Source organism: Solea solea, chromosome 1, assembly GCF_958295425.1.
Source record: "Solea solea chromosome 1, fSolSol10.1, whole genome shotgun sequence".
Classification (NCBI taxonomy): domain Eukaryota; kingdom Metazoa; phylum Chordata; class Actinopteri; order Pleuronectiformes; family Soleidae; genus Solea; species Solea solea.
In genome coordinates, this window is record NC_081134.1 from 31,674,472 (window position 1) to 31,702,207 (window position 27,736).

At 39.7% G+C, this 27,736-nt stretch overlaps 1 protein-coding gene across 4 annotated transcripts; it reads left to right on the forward strand.

Moving 5' to 3' along the window:
- apbb1ip (amyloid beta (A4) precursor protein-binding, family B, member 1 interacting protein) lies at positions 1–27,677 on the forward strand. 4 transcript variants are annotated; one of them, XM_058644620.1, is made up of 14 exons: positions 1–430; positions 7,679–7,738; positions 8,576–8,666; positions 9,460–9,746; positions 11,647–11,724; positions 13,043–13,202; positions 18,639–18,760; positions 20,030–20,104; positions 20,493–20,636; positions 21,096–21,206; positions 23,931–24,029; positions 24,923–25,046; positions 25,171–25,220; positions 26,137–27,677. In XM_058644620.1, exons 2-14 carry the CDS (start codon positions 7,679–7,681, stop codon positions 26,815–26,817), a joined length of 2,082 nt encoding a protein of 693 aa, XP_058500603.1. In that variant the 5' UTR covers positions 1–430; the 3' UTR covers positions 26,818–27,677. The 4 variants fall into 4 exon arrangements, with proteins under 4 accessions (XP_058500603.1, XP_058500622.1, XP_058500613.1 ...); XM_058644639.1 differs by lacking the exon at positions 1–430 and adding an exon at positions 5,964–6,138; XM_058644630.1 differs by lacking the exon at positions 1–430 and adding an exon at positions 5,964–6,132.
- Positions 27,678–27,736: the final 59 nt, after the last annotated feature.

Consider the following 27,736-nt stretch of genomic DNA (forward strand, 5'->3'; position numbering starts at 1 on the left):
AACCAACGTCTTCTCTCGTTTTACCTCCACACACTTCATCATCCGCTCAAGTCGCTGTCAATCACCGACACGTCGTCTTGATTGGAACTTTTTTCTGATTATGTAGCTGTGTGTGTGTGTGTGTGTGTGTGTGAGAGAGAGAGAGAGACACGCAGCGCTGCCCTGACAGGACTGTTGTGAAAGTGTGGAGCTCTGAGCAAGAATGCAGTGACAGGTCTGGACCTGAACTTCCGCATTTAGCAAGAAGAAATCAAGTCAAAGAGAGAGAGAGACAGTGCACACCAACACACTCATCGCACATGAGGTGTTTGGGGAAACTTTTTATATTAGACTGGTTATTAAAAGAGGTTCACGTGGTGGTGGTGGATCCGGTGTCCATGAAGCCGTTAACCCTGAAACTGACTTAAAGGACTAAAACATTTGAAAAAAGGTGAGTTTTGACTCTTCTGTTGTCGGTTGTTGTAACTTCAGTTTAACGCCCAACTCTACACAACTTCTGTATTTGTGGTCCAATTTATAAGCATACATGTTATCGTGGTTGAAAATACAGATACAGACGGACAGCCCTTTATCGTGAGATCTTTTTGTTCTGGTGAGCTTAAGGTTAATTATGTTGCCGTACACGACATTTTGGGGTATTTTAATGTAAAAAAAAAAGAGAGCGTGTTCTTGTTTTCTTTCCTACTGGGTGGATCCAGCTCTGATGTCGAACTGCTACATGACTCAATAAGCACATGAAACCGATAGGTTTGGCCTCTTGCTGTAAAAGCTAACAGTGTTGTCAGCTTGTCGTTGATGATAGGAACTTTTCTTTCCTTTCCTTTGTGTGTGTGTGTGTGTATTTGGCTTCTGATGATGATGAGATTAAGTCACAAGGGAAAAAAACCAGGCGAGATAATTACAAACAGCCCATCATCCGACCTGATGAAGTTAAAACAAAAAGCAGTGTGTTTCCTGCTTTGGGACCAAGACAAGCACTATAATGTTATGTATTTTATACAGACTCACGAAAGACTCAGGAGAACACCGGAGCCCCAAGCTCGACACATATGCTTCCTCTGCGAACACATACAGTACATGAGGTTTTTATGTGCGCTGTTAAAGACGCATCAATTTATGATTTGTGGTTTTTATTCCTTCCGTTGCTTTGTTTCTGCTGCTGAGTTCTGTGCATTATGTTGAACAGGCTTCTGTTGTTTTCTTTGCCTGAAGGTTGAGTTACTGCGACGGAGTATCATAACCCAAATAAAGTCGTAATCTTATGAGAATAAAGTCGTAATTTTATGAGAATAATGTCGTAATCTTATGAGAATAAAGTCGCAATATTATGAGAATAAAGTCGTAATCTTATGAGAATAAAGTCGCAATATTATGAGAATAAAGTCATAATGATTCGAGAATAAAATCATAGTCTTTCAAGAATAAAGTCGTAATTTTATGAGAATTAAGTCGTAATCTTATGAGAATAAAGTCGCAATATTATGAGAATAAAGTCATAATGATTTGAGAATAAAATCATAGTCTTTCAAGAATAAAGTCGTAATCTTTTTTAATATTATGACTTTATTCTGGAAAGATGAAATGTTTTTTTTCTTCAGTTTAGCCCTAATACTCATGTGCTGAGCTTATTAAAAATAATAAAACTCTCACAGACGTAGTGTATATAGTGTATATGTGACATTACTCAGGACGACTTGTTCTCTTTGTTGCAGCGCGCAGCAGCAGAAGTAGAGCCCAGCGTGCTGTGTTTTCACAGGGCATGGTGCGAGTTGTGGAGGGTTGCCAGGTTTCATGCCTGAGTGTTTTCAATAATATTCACAAATGCTGACGAATCGCATATTTCTCAGAGCAGTTTGGGAAAAGAAAAACAGTAACTTGTTCAGTCCTTCATCTGACGTAACATGAATATGAATCGCAGTTGATCTCACCCAATTATTCTGAAGTGGCAACATAATAGAAACGTGTTAAGATCGAAAAGTGACTTCACAGCATGTACGGCATCAATAATGTTGGTCCTTCACTTCCAGTTCTTTCATACGTTGCTGATAAAAAAATCTTTTTCCTCGGTTCACAGAGCCTGTACTGTCTTCAGCCAAAGATTTCTTCTTTTTTGTCTTTTTATGGCGAAATGTCTTATCAAAAGCACTTGAAACAGCTTTATTTAATACTTTTGGCCTTTAAAAGCAGCTTTTATACAGTGTTTATTCTCTATGATAATTAAGTGTGATGTTAAATGTAGAGGTGGAAAGAGTACTGAAATATTGTACTATAGTACAAATACCACTATTGTGATAAATATTTGACTTAAGTACTGGTCTAAAAATGTACTCAAGGTAAAAACTAGGTTCTTTCTTGTGTCGTGCAAATGGACAAAAATGGGTCAAAGGTCACGAATGCTTCAACTTTCTTATTCACTCAGGGACCTTAATTAACACCAGTTCACCTGTCCTCATCATTCATTCACCTGTCCTCATCATTCACCTGTCATCATCGTGTGAAGTACAGTATTTCCGAAAAAAACATACTTAAGTAGAAGTAAATTGACAAATTTACTTAAAAAATTACTTTAAAAAGTACAAGTACACAAAACAACCCTACTCAAGTATAGTAAATGTAATTCATTATTTTCCACCTCTGGTCAAAGGGATTAGCGTTTTAAAAATATAGTTTCACTTCAGTAATTATTTCAGCTGTTTTTAAAGAATAGGATACAGGTTAAAAATATGACAGCCACTTTATTAGGTACACCTGTTCAACTGCTTGTTAACGTGATAACCTCATCTCATCAGCATCAGACTAAAGGATGAAAGTGATTTAATTGACTTTGAACGTGGCAGGACTGTTTGTGCCAGAAGGGCTTGGAGCTTTTCGCACACAAGCATCTGCAGAAAAATATCCAGTGAGCAGTTGTTCTCTGGGCAGAAATATGTCTCGTGGATGCCAGGAGTCAGAGACCAATGACCGGCCCGGTGAAAAGAACTGTGTACCTAAAAGTGAAGTTCTAGGGAGGCTTCTCATGTCATCATTTCCTATACCGTTTCAACATTGAGGCTGACAGGAAGTTTACCCTTCACCACTTCCTCTTAGGGTCAAACCATTTGTGCAAAAAGGGAGGTGGCTCCTCCACCTCCCTGGGTTCACATACTGCATGCAAATGTGTGAGAGGAAGAGAAAGAAAGTTCCACATTTATACATGGAAATGAAGGCACACCACGTTGTGAGATTCAGACACGTTGCAAAATAGCTGTCTAATAATATGACCACACCCACACGATTCACCAGAATCATACGAGGGGGGGGAGGTTTTCTTCTAATAAGGTTCCAACTGACATGTGTGGCTCATTAGAAGTGATCCATTTTACATTTTAAATGAGAAACATCTAATGTCACAACACTGTATGAACTTTTGTCTGGAACACAATCAGTCGCACTCGTCTCCGCTCCACACACGCGCGGTTTTCATTTCATTAAATTCTCTCTCTTTTTTTCTGGATATTTTACTAAACACGGTCCATGCTGTGTCCGGTCACACTTTGATAAAGATCATACTTTCATATTGATTGAGACAAAGAAAGAGAATCTGTTTTTGGCTGATTTAAACCACTTAGATTCAGAGGGGGCAGAAAAAAGGTAGATGACAACGTCATTGTCAGTATAACCTTTACAAAACTAAAAAGTTTACCCGAACCATATCTAATAATTCTTTATAATACTAAACTTTATTTTGACATCATATTTCTCCAGTGTTCCTTTGGTTCACTGTCTACAGTCTCATGTGACCACAGTGTTTTTTACTGCCTATATATCAGCACAAAAACCATAAATCATTGCTACACTATGTGGACACATGGGTGAGTCAGTGTGTGTGTGTGGGAATGTTTTCCATGTGTTTGATGTAATACTAAAGTTGTACCCGTTCATTTCCTATGGTGGTAATTTTTTACCTTTTTTTGGGGCAATAAGATGATAAAGAACATAATGGTTTTTTCTTTAGAAGGTTAAACTTTCGAGTCGTACAGTTTGAAATGTGCAACACAACCTTCCTATAGCACACGTACAGTACAGGTCATTTGTGTTATATACATCACATACATTGCAATGCATAGTACTGAATGACGTGTAAAACATAGAATTTATCTTCACTGAATTCATTCAGAGTTGGTACTAAAATATCCAAGCTGTATTATATTAATAGCTGTTAATTTAATATATAAAACGTGTGACTGTATGATGTGTTTATCCATCATATTTATTGTTATACATGTATACATCTATTGCACGTCTTTCTATTCTAGATCCCTCTTTTTTTTTTTGCAGTGTAGTTTTTCACCTTTTTTGACTAATACCAGGAAACTGGACCACATCACTACACTGGCTTCCTGTTTGTCAAAGGATAGATTTCAAAATCTTAAGTCACTGAATGGTCTTGGACCAAAATACATCCTAGACTCATTAGTTCCCTATGAAGCATCCATATATATGGATATACAGTACATGCTCCTCACCTGTGGAACACACGTCCCAAACACCTGAGGTCTGCTCAGACCAAATAAAATGCTTCACACTGCAGTTTTCACCCATTCACACACTGCAACATGGGCAAGGACACATATAGACTAGCAGAGCCAGGAATTGAACCCACAACCTTCCAGTTGAAAGACAACTCGCCCTACCCCCCAGTAAATGTCATAAACGTTAAGACTTTGACTTCTATCAAAGTCATTTTCTGGTAACATATTTGAGTAATGTTGAGGAGTAAGAGTTTCACACAGCGTTGTTCTCCTGCATGAACGTTCCACTGTGACTGACTTAACTCCCACCTCCACTGGAGTCATGCTCGTGATTACTGCTGCTTATGTTCCACTGTAGGAAAACAGGGCCTTTGTTTTGACTGCGTTTCCCGGGCCCATCATAACATTTGCTTTGAGAAATGAGGCTTCAAATGATTCACGGGAGAGAGATTACGGCACGTCGTTTCAGATGGAAATGTGGAGCTGAATGTTCGCGGAGATGTTTTCAGGGAAAACACGGCGCTCAGCGCTCGCTCCTCTCGGGCTATTGTCCTAATCTGAAATAATGAACATTGATGATGCTGACATTTCGGTGCACATGTCTGGTGGTTAAACGGCATTAAGATAACAGTTGTGGGAGTATTTATAGCAAAACCCAAGATTGCAAGCTCGCTGCGGTTTCATTAATGAGTGTTTCAGGAGTTGATGATTTGTTCATAGCTGTTCATAAAGTTAATAACATAATAAACAGGGCGAGACACAAAATACATGCAATTACAATTATATTCACGAAGATTAAGGGCCCGTCCACACGAAAACAGGTTTAGGTGAACGCACACGTACTTTTTTTGTTTCCGTTCTGTCCACACAGATACAGCGCTTTAGGACCTGAAGCGGTATTTTTTTGAAAATGTCGGCCTCGCATTTCCGTGTTGACAGAGACTACATTAATTTAGGAAAAAGTATGTCTTGTGTTTGGAGATTGTTTGACAGTTTTACCAACTACTGTCAATGAAAAGTAACTAAAGTCTGTCTGAAAAGACACTAGATATCACTGGAACACGTCCTGTCTTTAGAGATTTCACAATATTATAGATGTTGTGTGGTAAAATGACATTTCTCCACCTCCGCATGTAAAACTAATCTCGTCAGAATAGGGTTTAGGGCCCCCCCCTCCCCCCCAATAAGCATCTTGCATAGGGTCCCCACAAAGCTAGAAACAGCATGATTTGCAGACATTCTTCTTTTGTTTTCGTCTGTGACTGATGTTATTAGTACTTTACTGAATATAAATAGTTTAATATAAGAATGCTTCATCATAATCTGATGAATCTAACCATTAAACACGTGTGTATGGGTTTATTATAGAGAAAACCTACTCTCCACGTCTACCTGTATTACGTTGTTTACGGCGCGAACTTGCCACTCACAATATGGCGGACACGCTGACGTAACCGTGGCAACAGTGAGTAGTGAAAATGCGGCGTCTCCGGTTCAGGACAGGCAGCAACAGCATGAGCAACAGTTTCCCACCTGTGTTTTATTACCCGCGTAGAATTATAAGAACAAGAAGAAGAAGAACAACAGCCGAAGTCCCCCAAGCACAACAACACTACGTCAGGTACAGGTACAACGTCTCGTGGGCAGGGATGACGTAGCTGACTAAAGACTATCCTTAGCATTAAGGGTAATTTAAAAATAAATCAACGCTGTGATAGAAAAGGATTCAGGCAAACACTACACATTGAAGTGTTTCTTTCGAGTGTAATTTGAGCACTGATTGTCAACGTAATGTTTGGAAATGATGATTATAGAGTTAGTTAAATATTTCGTTAGCTATGTAGCTACGTAGCTCGCTGGCTATGTAGCTACATAGCTAGTTGGGCCGGAAGCAAGTTTATTCTTCTTTTAGTCATGTCTTCTGGCTCAAGTGGATAATCATCCGGTACAACACATTTGAGCAGTACATTTTTTTTTAATCAATTATCAATTTTTTAAATCAATTATCAATATTACCAAAACAATAAAACTAACAAATGATTATTAACCCCAGGGTCGGCTATGTGCGCTTTTCAATTTTCGTTTGTTTGATAATTTGGCTGTGTGCATTCACATGGCATGAATTTTGGCAAGATTGTGGGTTTTTTTTCTTGATCTTGTTATTTCCAGCGCAGCTCCTACAGTAAGACTTAAAATACAATGTACAAACAAGTGTTACACTCATAGCATTAAGTGCAAAAATTGTGCCAATCAAACTGCATTTTTTTTTTAAATCTCACTTGCATTAAAGTGTGAATACATGCATTTTATTAAATATTGGTGTCAATCTGGGCTTCTGGATAATGTGGAGAAATGGAGGAAAAAAAAAGCTTTTTCCACCCCTGTAAGTAGAATGTAATAATGTACAATGTTTTTATAGCTTGCCTTTTTTCTGCTTAGTGGTATAAGTGTGACTTCTATTAGACCCAGCCCTAAGGGTTAATGGTAATAACTATAATAAGGTAATACTATCCTCATTTCAAACTAATTCAAATATGTAAACAACCATAAGTCTTTGTGCATATCTGTTTTAATATGCCCTAAAACTGACAGGGTATCCAGGCGTATCCAGGGTAAATGATATACAGAATCTACTAGTGCAATGGACTCTTTTAAGATAACTATAAATAATCAAAATCTGATGACCTGATCTGTATGTAAAAGGGGTATTTTATTTTTCTCATTTCCAAACCTGCAAAATTGAAATAACATTGCACCTTCCAGTTCAGCAAACAAGATACAACAAGTCCTAGCAGAAGAGAAGGAAAGAAAAGAATGCCTGGAAGTCATGTGTACAGTTCTTCCACCAGTCTTGGCTGGTGTGGTTGCAGGATAATGTTGCCTCGGGGCAAACAGTGCAACCGCTCACATCAAAACCAAGTGGCAGTAGTACTGTGTCTTACCACAGGCAGTGCAGCAAACATTTGTGTCTCCATGTTGGTGGATTGTGTCCTTCATTCCAGACATTCCTCGACTGCCGTCGGCCGTGACAAACGTATCCAATCAATGAACATTCTCTGCTGCTCTGCAACATCAATCAGCAGAGCTCATTCATACACATTTTGTTTTTGTTTATGTGGAGGGCCAAAAAAATGGTTAACAGTCTGATTTTTTGTTCTTTTAACCAGATGGATGACATTGATGCCATGTTCAGCGACCTGCTGGGGGAGATGGACCTCCTCACTCAGGTAAGCTTAAGCTGTTGTCATGACAACAAATACATTATCTAAAGTAAACGGTTAATAAAGCTATTATGTACGTTATTATTAAGTGTTATTGTAGCTCGATTGGTGTTAATTTAATAACCTAAATAAAAGGAGAATATACAATATATTATAAAGCCTATAAAACTGTTTAGGAAGTGCAAATATTATTATTTGGTGTAATGCTAAAACTGATTTTTTTTTTTGCCTCATATGCTCTGATATAGTAATCAAAACATCATTTGTGCTTGGAAGCTCCGCTGCAGGCTTCATCCAGGCTTCTCAGGGTTAATTCTCTCAACCTAAATAGACCGTTCTCTCTCTAAGACAGATGACAGATTCACTTAAACCCACCGCTGGTCACCGAGATACTTGAGACTGGGAAGCACAACAGGCACAGCAGGGGGGGAAACACTCTAATCTAACAGCCATAAATTCTATTTTCCTCACGAGGAGAGGTCAAATGGCAAATGTGTGATCCAGCTTGAGATTACACCTTTTTTCAAAAAAACAAAACCCTGCTGATCACTTTGATGTTGTTCTCAGGCCACCATTTAAAACCACTTCCATTCTCCCCAGAGTGAAAGAGAAGTCTTGTAATACACAGAAGCCCTGTTAGGTGTAATACCTAAAAGCAGATGTAACATAAAAATGTGTAAACATACAGTATACTTTTTTTTTTTTTTTTACATAATATTTGGGGCCCGTGTGTGATTTAGTGCACTTAGAATGTGTTGTGGATTAACTCACTGAGCGTCTGGCCCCGGAGTATGTACTGATATGTTATCCATGCTCTTATAAACTCGTTTTTTCCCCCTGCAGAGTCTGGAACAGGACACGGCACCTCCAGTGTCTTTCCCCCCGGCCACCAACACGGAAGCCAACTTCTCCTTTGGCTTCACTGACCTGAACGGTAAAGAAATACATCCAACATCATACCGATTGGGCTGCTGTTTGCTTAATTCTTTTGAAAAAATTGTTATTTTTTCTGGGAGTGTGGTGTGTGTGGTCACATTTATATACCCACATAGACTAATTTGTTTGCTATCTGTTTACTTTTGTGCTACTGTAGTGTGATGCTAATGGACAATTTTTGGGGAGACACTGATCGAGAAAATGATTTGTTTCTAACACGCACTGGGCCCTTTTTTTTAAAGCAGCCATTTTGGCCGAGCTCCATGTAGTTTCCTCACTTTAGAATTGCATGCTGGTTCATGAACAGGGCAGTCGTAAATGTGATGAGCAAAACCTGTGCTTTTCCTGCTAAAACATGTCGAAATGGCTGCTGAGCAGAGGGCCTGTTACTCTGCAGTCACTACTGTTCAAAAGGTGATTATCGATGAAGATTAAGGTCACTGTGTTGTTTTGCCTCTGGCTCATATAAGATGAAAAGTAAACTCATTAGTCGTTCTGTTTTGAACCATTCATGCGTGACGTATAATTAATCTGCACGTCACGTTGTATTTTGAAAAACATCACTTTGGGGCGGTATTGCTTTTCGCTGTCCCACTCCAATACAAACAATGTGTTTTACTTGAGTGCCTTTTGCATCAAGGGAAGACCCACAATCCCATGAAGCGCACCACAGCACCACCTCATAAAATTAAAATTGAGCACTGTTATTGAAGGCAAAGCAAGGTGACAATGCTCTTGACAATTAATACATGAGCTTTAACAAAATGATTCTCCTCCTGATTCAATTCCAGAGTCCCTACATGAACTTGAGGACAATGACTTGGATGCGCTCATGGCTGATTTGGTCGCTGACCTAGATGCGACTGAAAAGAAGCTAGCGGCAGACATAGAGGGTCTGAAGGTGCCTTCACCAGCACCACCACCACCACCACTTAAAGGCGAGAGCCTCCTCCCTTCCTCTCCGGGCGATTACCCCGCATCACCAGCGAGCAGCACGAGCAGCAGTGTTTGCACCCCGTCCTCCTCTGCTGCGTCCCCTTTACCACCTCCGCCTCCTCAGTCTACAAAGCCGACAAAGGTGTGTCAGCCAGTGCATGCAGCGCCTTCGCATATAAACTACATCTGCAAATGCTCCTTTAAACCTTTATATCTTGTCGCTGGTGCAACATCAGACAATTGAAGGAATTAACTTACTGTATCACTTTTGAAATATTTTCACTGTATTCAGTAGAAAAACCAAAAAGCACTGCAGTATGGAAATAACTTTTCCATGAGCCACTGTAAACACAAACCTTGAAAATCAAACATTTTCAACACAATTTAAAATGAATTCACAGATTATTATTTTGTGGACATTGAAAAGTATTGAAATATATCTTGTGAGAGTTTCTCTCTAGCTGAACTTGAATACAGCTTTAGAAACCTTTAATTTTCACACTTTGGCACGCACACACACACACATGCACCGCTGAGGATCAGGCACCTCTGTGTTGGTACAGTTCACACAAAGTTCAGATATAATGAGTAAGAACAGAAACCTTTAAAAAAAAAAAACAGCAAGCTTGGTTTAACAATGAGCAAGTGCTTTCTGAGCCCTTTGTGGTCACAGAGTTCTCAGCGTATGTTTTTCTGGCAAGTCCCTTTTTGCCTCCTTGTCACCCAGTCTGACTGTTAATGCTCTTATTGCTGTAGCACAGACTGGTGAGATCATGGCAAAAATTGTTCCTGGACAGTTACCGTGGTGAGATCAAAAGACCCGTCACTGTGTCTGGAACAGATCAAACATGTGTGTAGCCATGACGCAGGAAAAGAGTAACGGGATCAATAGCAAAGGGGTTGGAATGGGGAAGGAAGGTGAGCTGTGGCCGTGTTTGAAGGCAGACAGGAGGTTATTGCTTCAGCAGAGATTCTTACCTCATCTTACTGAAGAAAGCACACCAGCTGTGCCGAGGCAGAGAATGTGTCGGTGTCAGGGAGAGGTGTACGACTTCATTAAAGCCGCACCATGGGTAGAGTCTGTATAACGCACCTGATTTATTAGACGTAGATGAGGGTTTCATGTTACCGCCGGCCGAGATCCTGTAGATTAGATGTAATTTCACAAATTGAAATTCTTCAATGGCAACATCTCCGTCTGTGGGAAGCTCTGAAATTAAGACTAAATCAGAACACAACACTGCACCTCATGAGTTTAGCTCTTTTTATATATTTTTAATTAAATCAGTAGCTCAGGTTTTTTGTTTTTTTTGCTTCTCCACAGAGAGTTAGATGAGAAGATGCTAAAGCTAAACAGTTAATCAGGTGAGAACAGCTGACCTGACGTGAGGTTTTTTGCGATTAAAAATTTGCTGAAAAGGTCCAGCATCATTTAGGGAGGTTATATGTTGTATTTTATCTTCAAATCATTTTTTGGATGGGGATTTTGTAGCCTTTAATGTACTCGAGGCAAGGGTCTTGTGAGGTCAGTGTGCGAGTTTTGCTTTTTAAAGTCACGTGAAGGCCACCGTAGATTCCCTTACATGGAGTCCTCTGTTTGCTGCAGTCTGCAGCTTCACCCTTAGATGTCACTAGTGTTTACACACTGGACCAGTTTGTGAACCGTCAGCCAGGCCAGCCAGGCCCACATTTAATCGGAATAATCCATATTTGAGCAGGGATGAGTGATTCAACCACACCCACATCCACTCATTGGACTACATCACAATGTATTAAAGAAGACCTAAAACCAGTGGTTGTGGTCATAAATAGAATTTACCAGTGTTAAAAAAACAGGTTAGAAGTTTTTCATAGACTTGCATACAAACTGTCCTCTATTGCAACTGATTGAGTCGCCCCCTAATGGCAATTCAAGACATCTGATCCCCGATACTTACAGTACTGTATCTTCCAAAACAGCACATGTCGTTTAAGACAACAACAATATTAAAGCGTGTTAGGTCCCATTTGATGACAAATGTGTTATTGTTTGTTCTGTTCAGGAAGAAATCGAGGCACAGATGAAAGCAGACAAAATCAAACTTGCTCTCGAGAAGCTCAAAGAGGCTAAAGTGAAAAAGGTAAGAAGCTCAAACTCTGCAGTAAAGTGGTATTCATCTGATCTCACTGCATGCACTGTCAACTTCTAAAAGACACCGTTAGTTACAGCTGCACAGGCTTCACTTTGAGAGATGGGATGTTCAAATATAGTGGAGTTCTTTGTTCCTCTCGAGCAGCCATCAGTCACAGTTAACGGACAGCTGTGGATGTATTTGCGCTTTCATGGCTGGCAGAACAGCGCGCTTTCCTCTTTGGGTGATATATAGTCACCCTCTCATCTTTAAACCAGCGCAGTGAAGATGATATGATGCGTTATGTGATGTGATGCATGCTAAACTACACATCCAGAGTCTGCACTTTTACACAGAAAAACTATTTCGTATCACCATTATCTAACCGTATTAACGTCACTTTCACAGGAACATCTGTGCCAGAGCTGTTGGGTGCACTTTCAGTGGTTATGACAAGTTTCAGACATAAACCCACAACATTGGTGTGTTTTTAAAGAATGATTTACTATCCAGTGACATTTCATTCAACCACACGCCCAAACCATATTATCTTCCAGGGACGGTTGAGGCCACGGAATAATTTTTATCTGTAACGTTTTAAACCGTTGAGTGATAACATCTACGAAAGCCTAATTTTTTTTGGCACAATGAGAGCAATTGGCTGACGTTGGTTCTGTGAAACCGCTCAGGTTTTCCAAAGCTGGATTTGTCTCCAGATGAGAGGAAGTGTGAAGCCATATGAGCCTGCGAGGAAATCATTCCAGAGTGAAATTAATTTCAGCCAGCTTCTGGGAAGGAGGAGGTGCTACAGCTGCAAACAAAAGACACAAAAGCATTAAAAAAAAAAAAAGCCAAAGAGGCAGAGAGTGCTGATGCTCAACTTTTCCCACTAACATTATGAGACAGAAACAGCCATTTAGTACATGTAACCTGTAATTAAACTGGAAAGTAAACAACCCGCATGTGCTTTGGATCCAATGTGTCACGGCAGAGACACCTGCTTTTGTTGCTGCTGCTGCCCACGAAATGTTGGAAACTTGAACTTTTATCTGTCGCCCAGATGCACAAAAACCTAAATTAACTTACAGCTAAAGGAACAATTTGACATTTAAGTGTTGTTTGCTTACTTTTCACAAAGTTAGATGAGAAGATTAGCACAAAAACAGCCAGTGCAGCAAGGACCCAAGATAAAAAAAAAAAAAAGTCAAAACTCATGTTTACCGATTTGTTAAACAAGAAAAATTAAACAATCTGGAAAGTTGTTTATATTAAAGAAAATACAGAAAAAGTAATGCAAAGTTTAAACAGTCAAATGTTTTTCTAACAGTTGGTGGTGAAGGTGCTCATGAACGACGGCAGCTCCAAGACGCTGATGGTCGACGAGCGGCAGAACGTCAGGGAAGTTCTGGACAACATGTTTGAGAAGACTCACTGTGACTGCAACGTGGACTGGAGCCTGTGCGAGACCAACCCTGAGCTGCAGCTTGGTGAGTTTGACGTAATATTGTGTACCATGTGGCGGTGGAGTCTGCACCATGGTAAGACTGAAAAGAAGAAGAACACTGACTCCATATCCAGGTCACCACCAAAATCTACAAATTTCCTCCTTGAATCATATCCACATTCTCAGAAGATTGAATCCAACAGACCAACTAAAAAATATATAATCATATTGGAGTAGGGCTAAAACAATTAATAATCCAATTAAGTCCATTAACATGTCAGTAATTGACCACTAAGTTCCTCACAAAATGGTGAAAAATAAATATTTTCTGCTTTTCCTTGCTCCTCTGTGAGAGTAAAATGTAATTTGTGAACAAAATTACATTTTCGGGAACTGTGAAACGCTGCTTATTTGCTGGTTTTTTTAATATATTTATTTATCCTTTATTTAGCCAGGAACGTTCCGTTGAGATACAAGATCTCTTCTTCTTCCAGGGAGGCCTGGTCAAGATAGTAGCACAAATAGTAGTTACAGAGATATAAAACTCACAACAGAATATAAAAGCTAAAAGGAAGTAGTTATTTAAGGAGAGTACAAAAAGAGAGACGTAATAAAAGTAAAGTGGAGAAGTTTACAGGCCATACCAACAAGATCCTCAATCCTAACCCCTCAAAAAGGCTTTATGTAAAATATCAACATGTTTCTTTCATGACGTTCCATAAAACACCTTTGAAGGTGTTTAAAGAAGGCAGCGTCTGTAGTGAAAATATTATGATTTGCAGCTCATTCCATAGAAGGAGAAAGCAGTTTTACTGAATTATGACTTCATTCTACGAACATTTAGGAAAAGGCTGGCGATCGACCCCGATGATGTAGTTGCTGATGCGATATGACAAGAGGCTAGAAATATTCAGAGGTAGCTTTACCTAACAATAGTAAAAAGCAGCATTTGTGTTTTCCTCCTCTGGTTAAGACAACCAACCTACAGATTCATACAAGATTAATAGGATGATGCTTGGTTTTGCTCGCATACAAACTGAAAAATGTTCACCAGCCCAACAAATCACATTTGTGCATTTAGGCTCAAACACGTCCAAACTGGGACAAACGGGACAGAGTTCACCCAAATTTCGTAGACAGTGTGTAACTCGGAGGTCACGACTCTCCCGGGTTCTGATGTAAATGAAGCGCGCTGATATCGCGGCCTGACACTGCTTTGGTGAAAAAGGGTAATTCTGGGACATACAATAAGAATAGTACAGCAACCGTTACCACTTTAACAACATAAGCCTTCATTGTGTTTTTATCTGTCAACTAAACACACACACTCACTGTACAGAGTGGTATATTTCATCCTGGACCAGATGATGGACTGTGTTTTTATTGGCACGATGGCCACACTGCAGCAAGCTCATAATGAAACACTGATCATGCTCCCATTCATCTCTCTCTCCCTCCTCCTCCCTCCCTCCTCCTCCTCCTCTCTTTCCTGTAGTCTCTCTGCCTCGCTCGCGTTCACAGACATACACACACACAGCACAGACAGGTGGGTTTAATTTGTTGTATCGGACACTGTCAGTCATCCGCCCTGTCACGCGGAAATAGGAGCCGTATGATCTCAGTCCTCCGTCTGAGCAGCCTGTGCTATATTTACTCCAGCCCTTCATCACCATCTGTTTCCTAACAACTTCATCAGATTGTTACAGAGACTAATTTGCGGTGTTAAAGAAACATGGCACCGAAAAGGAGACACTGTACTTTTTCACCCTGTGCGTGTGTGTGTGTGTGTGTTTAGCCTGTGAAATGCTATTATCTTTTATTATTGTGTGTGTTAAATCTCGTGTGTTAAGTAAATTCGTTGCTTGGACACTTTGTTAAACTTAATTAGAACAAGAAGTTTGGGTTCAGTGTGTAAGAATTGGTGACATCCACTGGTGAGACTGTAGACTTTCTTTTCCTTTCATGGTGGTGCAATCTGGTATCAGTCAAGTTGTTTAACATTACTTTATAGCTCCGCCTCGGCGTGGCCGTCGTAACACAGCTGCACAAAACTGCAGTGATGTGGTTTTATACGCGACACAAGCTAGTGACTTGTAAAGTTTCTCTGTCCCTCATTTCCTTTCACCCCAACCTGTCTTGGCAGATGGCTGCACATCTTTGAGTCTGGTTCTTTCAGAGATTTCTTCCTCTTAGAAGGGAGTTCTTTCGCTCCACTGATGCCTCTAGTGTTTGGACATTGTGTGAACTGTTGGGTTTCAGTGCCTTGAGATAATGTATGTTGTGATTCAGCACTATACAAATAACATTTAATTGAATTAAAGCAGTTGTTTTGGATGTAACTGAATCATTAGAATCAGTCGATTAAAAAAAAATTTGTTCACAGAATAGTTCAGTACTTCCTGCACGACCGGAGCACAGACTCCTGTCTGGACTCTTCTGTTAAATATTGGGATTTTAGACATAGACAGGATTTTTGAGTCTTTTTAACTGATCTACAGTTCGGCATTGTTGGCTTTGATTCTTGTTTCGGACGTCATGCTCATGACTCTTCCAGTGACAACACTGTCTGTTGACGTCACATTTTAGTTGAGTTGAAACAATTACTCGAATAATCGATTATTAATCGATTACTAAATGAATCGTCAACTATTTTGATAAAAGATTTATCGGTTTGAGGGTTTTTTCATTATCAAAACAAGATTTCTGATTGTTTCAGCTCCTTAAATGTGCATATTTTCTGGTTTCTTTGCTCCATATAACAAAGATCATTCATTAAAACTGAATGAATTTTGTTTGTGGACATACAAAAACAAGACATTTAAGTGCATCATCATTTCCAGGTTTTGACCCAACACTGATCAATATTTTTCTACGTTTTCTGACATTTCATGGACCAAACGATTACTCGATTAATTGAGAAAATACTCAACAGATTATGAATATAATCGTTAGCTGCAGCTCTACATTTTAGTACCGGCTCAGCAGGAAAAGAAGCCCCATTAGCAACGTTTTCTTTAATCACACGTCTTCCTGTGGTGTCAATGTCAGAAAACATTTCACAATCTTTAAAAACATATCCAATCTACACTGTAAACTTCTGAAGAGGAGTTGTCTTTTACTGTCCGCTTGAATTGTGATTGTGACAAACAGTGAGTTATTGCTGCTGCTGCTGCCTGTGCAAAAACAAATGAGGAAATGGGATGTGTTTCCCTTTGGTCAACACTCTTTATTTTTAAACCAAAATGATAGTCCACGCTGAAATTAGCTGTCTGGGATAAAGCACAGCTCGCTATAAATTCTCTGTGGCACACTTGACTCAAACATCGGGGAGGTGGGGGGGGGGGTCTCCTCTGCCTCCTCTGACTAACAGCGACAGCCTGACAACGGAAACAATTCATTCACACCTTTTCATATGTGTGAACTCCTCCAGAGTGTGATACACTCTGAGAACTACAACATGTTAGCTTATGTTTAATCTTTATCAGTGGTGGGGGGGGACCTACAGATCTTTGCAGCCATGTGCTCCCCATCCACGCCACACTGCGTGGTTAACGCCGTTCAAAGGGAGTTTTTACTTCCAATAACTCACTGCGGCTGCAAAGTCACACCGTCCATTTAATGATTGTAACAGTCAAACTCTGGAGTGGAAATGCTGGCAGCAATTTATTTAATTCCTACCTCCAGCCACGGCCGGGAACCTGTAATTGGCGAGCGTGGCTAAACTACAGTCAAATGCCCAGTATATGATTTAGATCTATTGCAGTGTGTGTGCGGGCGTGTGTGGGCAAAGAGGTGGAGGAGGAGGAGGAGAGTGTTCCTAATGTGTTTTCAAACTTTATAATGCCATTTAAAGTTTCTCCGACAGGCGGCTTTGTGGGGGAGGGAGTGTTATTTTATCGACCCCATCCTTAATTCAGTCCATTTAAGTAAAAAAAAAAAGTAAATTACGCAGCTGTGAAACTGACTTTGATGTGAAGCTGATTTAAAGGTGCGTGGCAGCGTGAGCCACCGTACACATGGTGAAGCATTTTGTTTTGGCATGTTTACAGTGCAGAGCCATAAACGGAAGGGACACGGAGGACATAAAGGGAGACAAAGAGTGGCAGGTTCCAGTTTAAATAAAAAATGTGAGAGAGTGATCTTCCAAAGCCAGAGTATTGGCAGTCATGTTTGTGATTGTGCTGCGAAACGTTTTTCTGTGGCTGACGAATGGCAGAGAGTAAACGAACACACACACACACACACATCAGTCATGTGAGATTCTCACTGGACTGTTTACACTTTGTGAAACGTCTCCATGACATCAAAATGACATCACTAGTCTTCTTTTTTTTTTTTAGTGCCCGAACAAGTGACTGTTGCTGGTCATGTAATCATGTGCAGAGCCATCTGTCAGAGGCAAAAGCAGAAGTACACAAGTCACAAATGACCTCCTTCTCTCAATAAAGTTGGCCTGGATACCATTAACTGAGACCGTTTCAGAGAAATACCTATTTTTACTTGTTGCCACAGTTTACCAACATTATTTTTTATTGTTGTCACTATAATTTTAGTCCATTTTATAGGACGTTTACACGTCTCCTGGCACACACATCACATCTGTTCCTGTTAGTTAGTAAATGAAGCGGTCCCAGATCTGATGGCAATTTATATTGTTGATGTTTTATTGTAGAGCTGCAACTAACGATCATTTTCATAATTAATGGAGTAGTCGTTTGGTCCATAAAATATCAGAAAATGTTGATTGTTGTTTGTCAAACATGGAAATGATGATCACCTCTATTTTATTGTGTAGGTCATTTGGTCTTCTTTTTTCTCTCCATGAGATGGCTATTATTATTCTTTTTATGCCTTAATCTACAGATATTTGTGAATTCTTTTTAATTAAGTTATCTGGGTATAAACCTAATATAAACAACCTGGAGGGACTTGGATCTGTAAAATGTTCTGGATCTTCTAGAATCTTTGTGTTTCGGTCATTTCAGGCTGGTATTAGTAGTTACTACAGTGCCTCCTCTTCCATTGAGATGTCTTCTTGTAGGTCCTCTCTCCATGTCCATGCCTCCAGCCTCTCCTCAGATGTCTCTGTACATCCATCTGCCAGGCGCTTACTGTATATATTTTGGAAATGAAGAGGGAAACAGACCGTTTATGTTCCCTCTCCACCTGAATTGTATCTGGAGCCGCAAAACCTATGTACTTAAAACATAAAACACATACATTTGCAGACCTAGTCCTTCTATTGTTTGTGGAAAATGGAATAATGAAATTAAAAGTAACCCACTTTTTTCAAGTTTGTCAAGTTTGGGTCGGTTTTCAATTTCACATTTGGATATATTAGGTGTAGACCTGTTTCAATACTCAGATTGAACTATTGTTTCTCCAAATAGTAACAGGAAATCTAATCTCATATGGTTTACACACAGTGTGGCTTCCAAGGTGATGATCTGCTGACTGTCTGTTCGATTTGTCTCTGCAGAGCGGACGTTTGAAGACCACGAGAACCTCGTGGAGCCGCTCTTAGCGTGGACGAGGGACACCGAGAACAAAATCCTCTTCAAAGAGTGCGGCCAGAAATACGCGGTTTTCAAAAACCCACAGGTTGGTTCCCTCATCTGTACATACTTCCACTAATGTAGTAACTAATATAGTTGTGTGTGTGTGTGTGTTTCTGCATCGTTATTCTTGGCTTTGGTTTGTGAAAATCTCTCCCCACATTGTTTCTCTTCGGCGACATCTGGCTATTTTCACTGTTGTCAATTACGCGGAGTGTTTGCCCCGAGGAGGACGACCCCGTACATTTATGTCCTCACTGTAATACATCAGACATAACGGCTTCAGGCCAAAGACGGAAAGATCTCAGCAGGTTTGTTGATACAACGAGTTCATTTATAATCTCTGTGCGTTTCATGGATCTGTTGGCGGGGACAAATTGACGCTTTTGCGAGAGAAAAAAACTGAGGAGATATTCTCATTTTTAAAGCACTCCGTCGTGTCTTCCACGTCCCCCAGACAAAAGACAGACCCGTTTTGTAAAGTACGTGCATGTACGTATCGGTTTACAGCTTAAACTTTTGACACGAGCTACCAGAATGTTCTGTCCTGTGAGGCTGTGTCTCACCTGCAAAAACTTTGATGTCAAATCCAAGTCGCTCTGTCACGCGGGACAGCGTCTGGGTGTGTGAGGGGATTTTGAAAGCATATAGTGACGTTCGCTGTCTTGTTATTGCAATTATGGTCGATGTCTCAGTCCAATAGCTTCAAAATAAATCACAGTAATGACTGGGTTTGAGGGAAGAGGCCAGACATTCTGATATTAAGTGGATGTTATGTTTTCCAAGGACAGCAAACTTAGTGTAGCCTGTTTGAATGCTAACAGTTGCTACTTAAGGCTTACTACCCAATCAAAAAAATGTGAGTGAGAGAGACGGAAAATAGTCGCAAATAAAAGTGTCTTTCAGTGTTTATCTGGTGGGAAGGGTTCAGGACAAAGAGCTGCAATATGAAAATATTTGTATTTTTTTTAATGTCCGTTGTGTAGCGTTTGTTGTCAGAAATTGAATATGCTACACAAATGTGTATAATCACTTTCTTATAAAAGCTTTTAGCCTTAGAATATGACTTTCTTTAGGGGAGGTCCTTGCTTTACTGAGGCAGCCATCTTATGACGTTATGTTTGCACAACTCATTTGCATCTTTAACTCGGCAGCTGTGGCTCACAGCTCCAGTGATTTTGCAGGATTTACACAGAGTCTGATATGAAACCATGTACCATGGTGTGAGTTAATGGAAAACATGCTTACATGGCTTAAAACTTGCCGACTGCTGTGTCACTCGTGCTAATTATGTTTTTGTGTTTTATTCCTGCAGAACTTTTATCTGTGGAAGAAGGACAAGAAAACTCTCAAAGACATGAAAGACAAAGACAAGGAGATTTTAATAGAGGTAAATGCATTTCAATACAATAACAGATAATGCATAAGAAATGAACATAACCTTCCACCAAAGGACAATGGTCTCAATCACTACTTCCAGATCTTCTGACGTCACATTTGTAAATCATGTCCTCATTTAGACAAAAGAAGACGATAAAGCACGGCACATATGTGTGATTGACAGCTTGGATTGTCCAGTTGGAGCCTGGTTGCAGATGATGTTTGTGAATTTCAGGTTTCAAGAGCTGACATAACGCAGGTCAAATCGCAAATCTTGAGGCTTCACAATGGGAGCTTTCTGTGATATGGACTCAAGTTGAAGTCGTCTTTGGGATGATGTGGGTTTTTCTTTTTTTTCCTCTTGGTAAATCCCTTTCATCCCTCGTCCACCTCTGCAGGAGAACTTCTGCGGGACTTCCATCATCGTTCCCGACCTGGAGGCGGTGCTGCACCTCAAAGAAGACGGCAAGAAGTCCTGGAAGCAGCGGCTCTTCCAGCTGAGGGCCTCGGGGATTTATTATGTGCCCAAAGGGAAGACCAAGGTCAGTGGTCATGAGAGGCGATGCCAAAAACAAAACAAAACTCCATTCATTTGTGCTAGAGCAGTGACAGATTAAAATCCTGCAGAGAAAGAGAAGGAATTTCAAATGAAACCTTGAAATGTAAAGTCAGGGTTTTTTTTCTTTTTCCATTTCTCACCGGGACTATAACCTGTGTGTGTGTGTGTGTGTGTGTGTTGTATTTCTGCTTTATCAACTTCACTGTTGTTTCACGCACTGCTGAGAACAACTAGAGCTTTTGCTCCCAGTTGGATACCTACAGTATATTCACTCTATATCTTACATCTCTAGGTAACTGCTCCCACACATACCATTTCGTACGGCGAATTATGCTCCACTGCTTGTGGTGCACGCACTCCATTCACTGGACGCATAGAAATGAAAAGAAATTAATTTAAAAAAGATTCCACTGTGATTAAATCGTCTCTTATTTCTTTGCAGTCGTCCCGTGACCTCGTTTGCTTCCTCCAGTTTGACAACGTGAACGTGTACTACGCCAAAGACTTCAGGACTAAACACAAGGCTCCAACTGACTTTTGCTTTATCCTGAAGGTAAAAAAATAATGTTTGCTTTTACAACAACAAAGTATTTGGTTTAACTCCAAACCCAACCAGGTTCTTGCTGTGTAAATTATTGTTATTTCTCTGTTATGTTATTCTGATGTTGATGTTGACCTTCAGTTGTTGTGATGCTGACTCAGATCATGTTTATTTTTGCTTTTATATGCCACATGCACGTCCACATATAACATAATAACCAAAGATATATACGTTTTTCAATAATCATAATTTATTTATCTGTGAATCGATTGGTTCATAACATGTTGCTCAGTGTTCGTCAGACCTGGAAATGATGATGTTCTCAAGTGTCTTGTTTTTGTCCACACACCAAAAATAATTCAGTTTTAACAATTTCTTTGTTAATATGGAGCAAAGAAACCAGAAAATATACACATTTAAACGAGATTAATAATCAATTCATCGAGTAATTGTTTCAGCCCTATACTGTATTCTAGAGAAGTGTTTCCCTAACTTTCTATATGGGACGACCTTTTTGGTGATTTGTGCATAATATAGCAACTCATTTAAAGCCAAATCTTGGCATTGTTTGGGGACACGTCCAACATGTCACGTGACCCATCACATATAAAAACTACAAAAAGAATGAAGCATTAATGAATAAAAAAATGAGAATGTAACCAGATAAACAAACAAAATCAACAGCTATGGCGTGCAGGGGTGCAGACAAGAATGGATGGATCGTCAAAGCTACAAATACACACATTTCACTGTGGCCTTACTTTAGCTGAAACTTCCCTAAACTTGCACATTTACTGTATTCTACAGTCTGAAATGATGGAAGAGACCTAAATGTAGCCGTTATCATCATTATTATTATTATTATTATTATTATTATTATTAGTAGTGCAGAACGGTTCCCAAGTCTACACTCAGCTAAACGGCTCAGCTGCTTAACGTTTCTGGAACTGTGAAACACAATAAATATTTTAGTTTGAAGAAGTGAAAGGGGTCGGTGGTGAGGAAGAGGGAACAGGGTGAATTTCTAAAGCATTTGTGTAACAAAGGGGTTTCTATAAAAGAAATAGCTCTAAAATCACTGCTTCATTTCATCAAATACAAGAGCTTCAAAAACGGGAGTATTATCAGTGATTGGGGGTTCACACAGTACTCATTAATGAGTGAAAAGTGCTGACGTGAAATTAAATAAAGGAAAAAAGCTCTTAAATGGGGTTTTGGTGGTTGAGTCTTAAAAGGATGTGAAAGTCTGCATCTTTTCTTTTTCTCTTTTTTTTTTTTTTTGTCCGGGAAACCCCAGAATCAGCAAAACCAATAGATGAGATGGTGAAGATCAAAGTGAAAGGAGCTTAGAGAAGCAAAGAAAGTGAATTACCAACCAGTGAAAGACGGACCGAGTCCAAGAGAAGAAGAAGAAGAAGAAGAAGAAGAAGAAAATGTACAAAGAGGAAATAAGTTGGTCCAAGGGCAGTGGTTCTCAAACTTTTTAGACCAAGAACAACCTGAGAAAATACTGAGCTCTTGAAGTAACAGGGGTGTATATAGACTTTTCACAGGAGGCAGATTTAGTCTCTCATCATCCTCTTCTTCCTCACATATACATCACACACTGGCATAGTGAAATTAGACTGACTCTAATTATTATTTTGTTGGTATTTGTTTAATTTTCTGAGCACTCTGGTCAAAATTCCTCAGCTCCACTCTCCAATCACATACCCTCGACAGTAGAACTGTATTTCTGAGCGTCCTCTGATTTACCACCAGTAAACAGTAACACAGAATAAAAATAAAAATAAAAATAAATAAATAAATAATAAAAAAAAAAAAAAATAGTGTGTACCACACACTCGCGTGGTGTGGTACACTGGTTGTACATGCACCACACTTTGAGAACCATGGACGTAGACCACACCACGGGATACAATGTAAATTGATACCACACACGGATCTCAAAGACCGTGTTCAACTAATAATGTGACGTTATGTGGGGTATTTAAAGGTGACTTATCCATTCTTCCCTCCCTTTTCCGAGCATGTGAAAGAACTATGGTGGCCTTTACATGCCAAAAATGACATTGTTTTTCTTCATTTTGTGCAGTAAGATGAGTTACTGACTGACTTATCCCTACATCTATGGAAAATGTACAAGAATAAAATCCATTTAAGTGGCATTGCCCTTTAATTCTGAGTCCAGACTCATTCTGCCCCCTTGTGGCTCACTGTGAAGCAACACCAGATTAACATGTTTCCTATGTTAGTTAAAGCCCTCAAGCAAAGACAGTGGAATGTTTCCACTACACTACAATAACAAATACAATCCAATGCACACTGACATTATTCACTTACTGTTTTTGATCTGTCATTGTTTAAAAATGACACATTTAAAGAAAGAAAGAAAATTGTTGGAAAAATAGCTTTTATTGTTAAATGATACATCTATAAGACTTGGATAAAAGTATGAAAGGAAAGGTTTCTATCACTAAATCTGGAGATTGTTTCCAGTATTATGGTTTGAGTTATTGTGTCTCAAGAAAATAAAATAAAAATCTGTCCCAAAGCCCGAAGCAGTGTTTTCAAACGACTAATATTTAACATTAATGTGACACTGAAACTTTTTTCTTTAGGTTTCTCATTTACCATTTAGACAGAAAGTAGCAGATCCTCACGGTCAGAAACAAGAAAGACAGAAGTTTTGTGGGTTAAAATGTCAAGAAAATTGAAAGTTTTGTGTCTCCACAGCATCCTCAGATCCAGAAGGACTCTCAGTACATCAAGTACCTGTGCTGTGATGACGCTTGGACCATGAACCTGTGGGTGACGGGAATAAGGATCGCAAAGGTAAAACAACACGTCAAACTGAAATGTAATTATGGGTCATTTTTGATCAACCCCTGAATACGGCTATATGTATGTGGTAGTATAAAGTTATAAAGTGTTACTGAGGTTAGACTTGGGGGGGGGGGGGAAGGTTAGGCAGTAAAGTACAAGTAACAAGAGACCCAAACACCCTGAGACACATTTTTTTGTGTTTTTGGCTTTTAATTTCTAGAATATTTTATCCTTTTTTCTTGCATATTGTTAAAGAAGTGTATGCCAGAGTTTTCTCAATTTTTTTTCATGTATTTTTTATTTTTAGTCAACTGTAAACAACGTTAACTAAAATACTCACACTAACACACCTTACGCCCAAAAATGTCCTCGTTGAAACCCGTTCAAATCACTGCATCATGACAAAAACTTGGCTTTAAGGGGTTAAAAACTTGCATTCATGTTTGATCTGTATGATGAGGGCTTTTTTTATGAGCACACTTTGGTGCTCTAGGTGTATTAGCGTGAGTGTTTTATGAAATATGACTTAAAATGAAGGTGCATCGTGATAAAAATGTGGCAATTTAAGGGTTACAATTTATGAAATTCATTAATATATGGAAAGGACTGATGTTGGTTTAAAACAATAAAAAAAAAGATAACATTTTGATGCTCTAGGAGTGTTAACGTAACCATATCTAAGGGTTAACCAATTAGTAAACTACCACTACCATTAGAGAGCGCTGCTTTTAAAAAGGTGAATACAGGTCGTACTTCCTGTATGTATGTATGTATGTATGTATGTTTCGACGGTCTCAGGTAGAAGCAGGGTTGTTCCTGCTTTTAATATTAAAAACAAACAAAAGCTGAACCAGAGAGAGAAGTGAGATCGTGATCTGTGACATGTTTCTCACACTTTCCAGTATGGAGCTTCGTTGTACAAAAACTTTAAAACTGCGGAGAAGAAAGCGGTCCTCAACTCTGCGTGGACGAACCGAAGTGTCACGCCAAGCTCCAGCGAGTCAACGCCCTCACCCACCATCAAAGGTAGAACCACTCACACACACACACATAGAGGCTCTGGTCTGTTTTTCAATGATGTCAAAGGTTAACATTTATATCTTTCCACTTCACTGCTGTGTTAAAGGTGATGTTTCTCTTCTGCTTTCAGCCAGAGCAAATGGTCACGCTCCCAAGCCCCAACCTGAACCTGTGTTCAAGGTGAGCAACATCATCTCCATCAGCAATGAAGCTATTGATTATTGATTTCTCCGTGAAATAGTTGGAACAGTTCATCCATCACCGTTTCTCCAACACATTTAAACAGATAATCCTTCATTTGTCCCACTACAGTGAGTTACAGGTGGGCTCAGTGGTAGAGCGAGTCGCCTATCGGTCCAAAAGATTAAAGTTTTGGTCTATGAGTGTCGGGAGACTTTCAGGAGCTCCCACGAAAAACGGGTGTGAATTGGCAGAGAAATGACCGTTTTATAATTTATAATTCTAAAGGAAAGGAAAGTTACAACAGTGCAGTGAATGTAAAAATCCCTAAAAGACAATAAAACATGAGCAAAGAATAACGTCTTGCATCAAAAGTACACAAAGTAATAAACATAATGTGTTAAAAAAAAAAAGCAATAAAAGTGCAAAAACAAAGCCATTTAAATAAAAAAGCTAATAATGGTATATGTAGGAAAGTCAATAAACATAATATTCCTTCAACTAAAGTCTCAAATCGACAGTTTCTTTGGTGATTTATTCATTTATGAAGATTTAAATTTCTCTTTTATACTAAAAATTAGAAAGGATCAATCATTTCTTCATATCATTTGCATATTTACATGGTTTAAAGATATAAATGATTATTTATTTTATCTTCATGATTTCGCTCGTGGAAAAGGGTAAAGGATGAAGTGTGTGCTGTTTATGAGTTTAAATAGAAACATTTAGATTTCTGTTCCTTTTACTTTACTTTTCAAGACTCAAGTGTCTCAGTTGTCATTAACTTAGAATCATTTAAAACTTACAATTCATAAATTCATCATTCAACAGGAAATGTTTAGACCATTATTCATATTATGTACAATTTGTGCAGTAAAAGTCAATGAAAACTATAAATACTGATTTTATATCTTAGGATGTTGGAAACTGCCCGCCTCCTCCTCCTCCGCCGCCTCCTCCTCCACCATTGACTGGAATCCTCCCACCACCTCCTCCAGACCCAGCGTTTCCTCCTCCACCGCCTCCTCTCGCTGCCAAGAGTTCCTCCAAAGCTGCCGCACGACAGCAACACCTGTCCACCAACTTCCCTCCACCTCCACCTGCGATGGACCTCCCTCCTCCACCCCCACCTCCACCCATGGACGAGTCATCCGACGCTCCACCAGACTTCCTCCCGCCGCCTCCTCCAGCCATGGGTTCACTACCTCCTCCTCCTCCTTCTCTGCTGTCGGCCAACTCTCTACCACCTCCACCACCTCCTTGTTTCAAAGGCGTGGGCCAGTCTCTGCCTCCGCCACCACCAGACCCGGGCTTTTTACCACCTCCTCCTCAGTCAGTCTTCGTAGCAACTGGTGCACCACCTCCACCACCGCCGCCGCCTCCTCCGCCACCTGCTGCCGCTCCTCGTGCCCCTGCCCCGAGACCCCCAGAGCGGGCATCGGGGTCAGTGAAGAAGATGCCTCCTATGCCACCAAAGAGGACTACACCTTCACTGCGTAGAGGAGGAGGTGGAGGTGGTGGAGGAGGAGGAGGAGGAGATGGTGACTTGATGTCAGAACTGATGGTCGCTATGATGAAGAAACGTAGCAATCCTTAGCCTGAGGAGAACGTGGACTTTGAGTGCGGTACGAACTCTCAGCTACAGCGACAATCGTTTAAGGTGCAGTGTGTGACATTTAGCAACTTTACTGGTGAAAAATCTCTGGAGAAAAACACAGGTGATTGTACCCTTAAAGAAATATAGTTATATATCTAAATTTAGGAGGGTTTATGGACTGAAATTGAAAAAAGTTCCCAGAGTATACTAACTGTTTTGATAGTCGGTTAATCTGTCGATTATTTTCTCGATTACTGGAGTAATTGTTTGGTTTAGAAAATGTTGAAAAATGTTGATCGGGAGTTTCCCCAACAAACCAAAATGATTCAGTCTTAATGATTTCTGTGTCAAAGGAAGCAATGAAGCCAGAAAATAAGAAAAAGCTAGTAGTAGCAATAGTAGTCATGTTTGCCCATATCTCATAATACATTTTAAAGCCAAAATTGGCGATGCCAATGTTAATGATAATTTTGTGCGTCCCTCCGTGTAGAGTCGTGAATTAGTGTTGGTTTTTTTTTGGGACATCCCTTATTGGTATGTGAAGGCCACCGTATTCCCCCTGCCGTACCTGGGCCAGGGATATTTGTTGCAGTTATGCAGCCTCACCATTAGATGTTGCTAATTCTTACACACTGGGGTTAGTTTAAAGATTAATTTTTGTAAAGTGTTAAAAACAAAAAACCATGATCTCTGTCTCACACACATTAGCGGCTGTTGTAAGTAAACAATGTTTTTTGTTGGTTTCTGTTGACTTAAAAAAAAAAAAAAAAAAAATAGAAATACTGTAAATATTGTCACGTTTAACAGTTATGTCTTGTTTTTAAATGATTGTGACCTGAATAAAAACCCTCCCTAAATGATTCCTGGTGGTGACCATCTCTTACTGGACTGAATCATCTGTAAAAATGACCCAATTCCT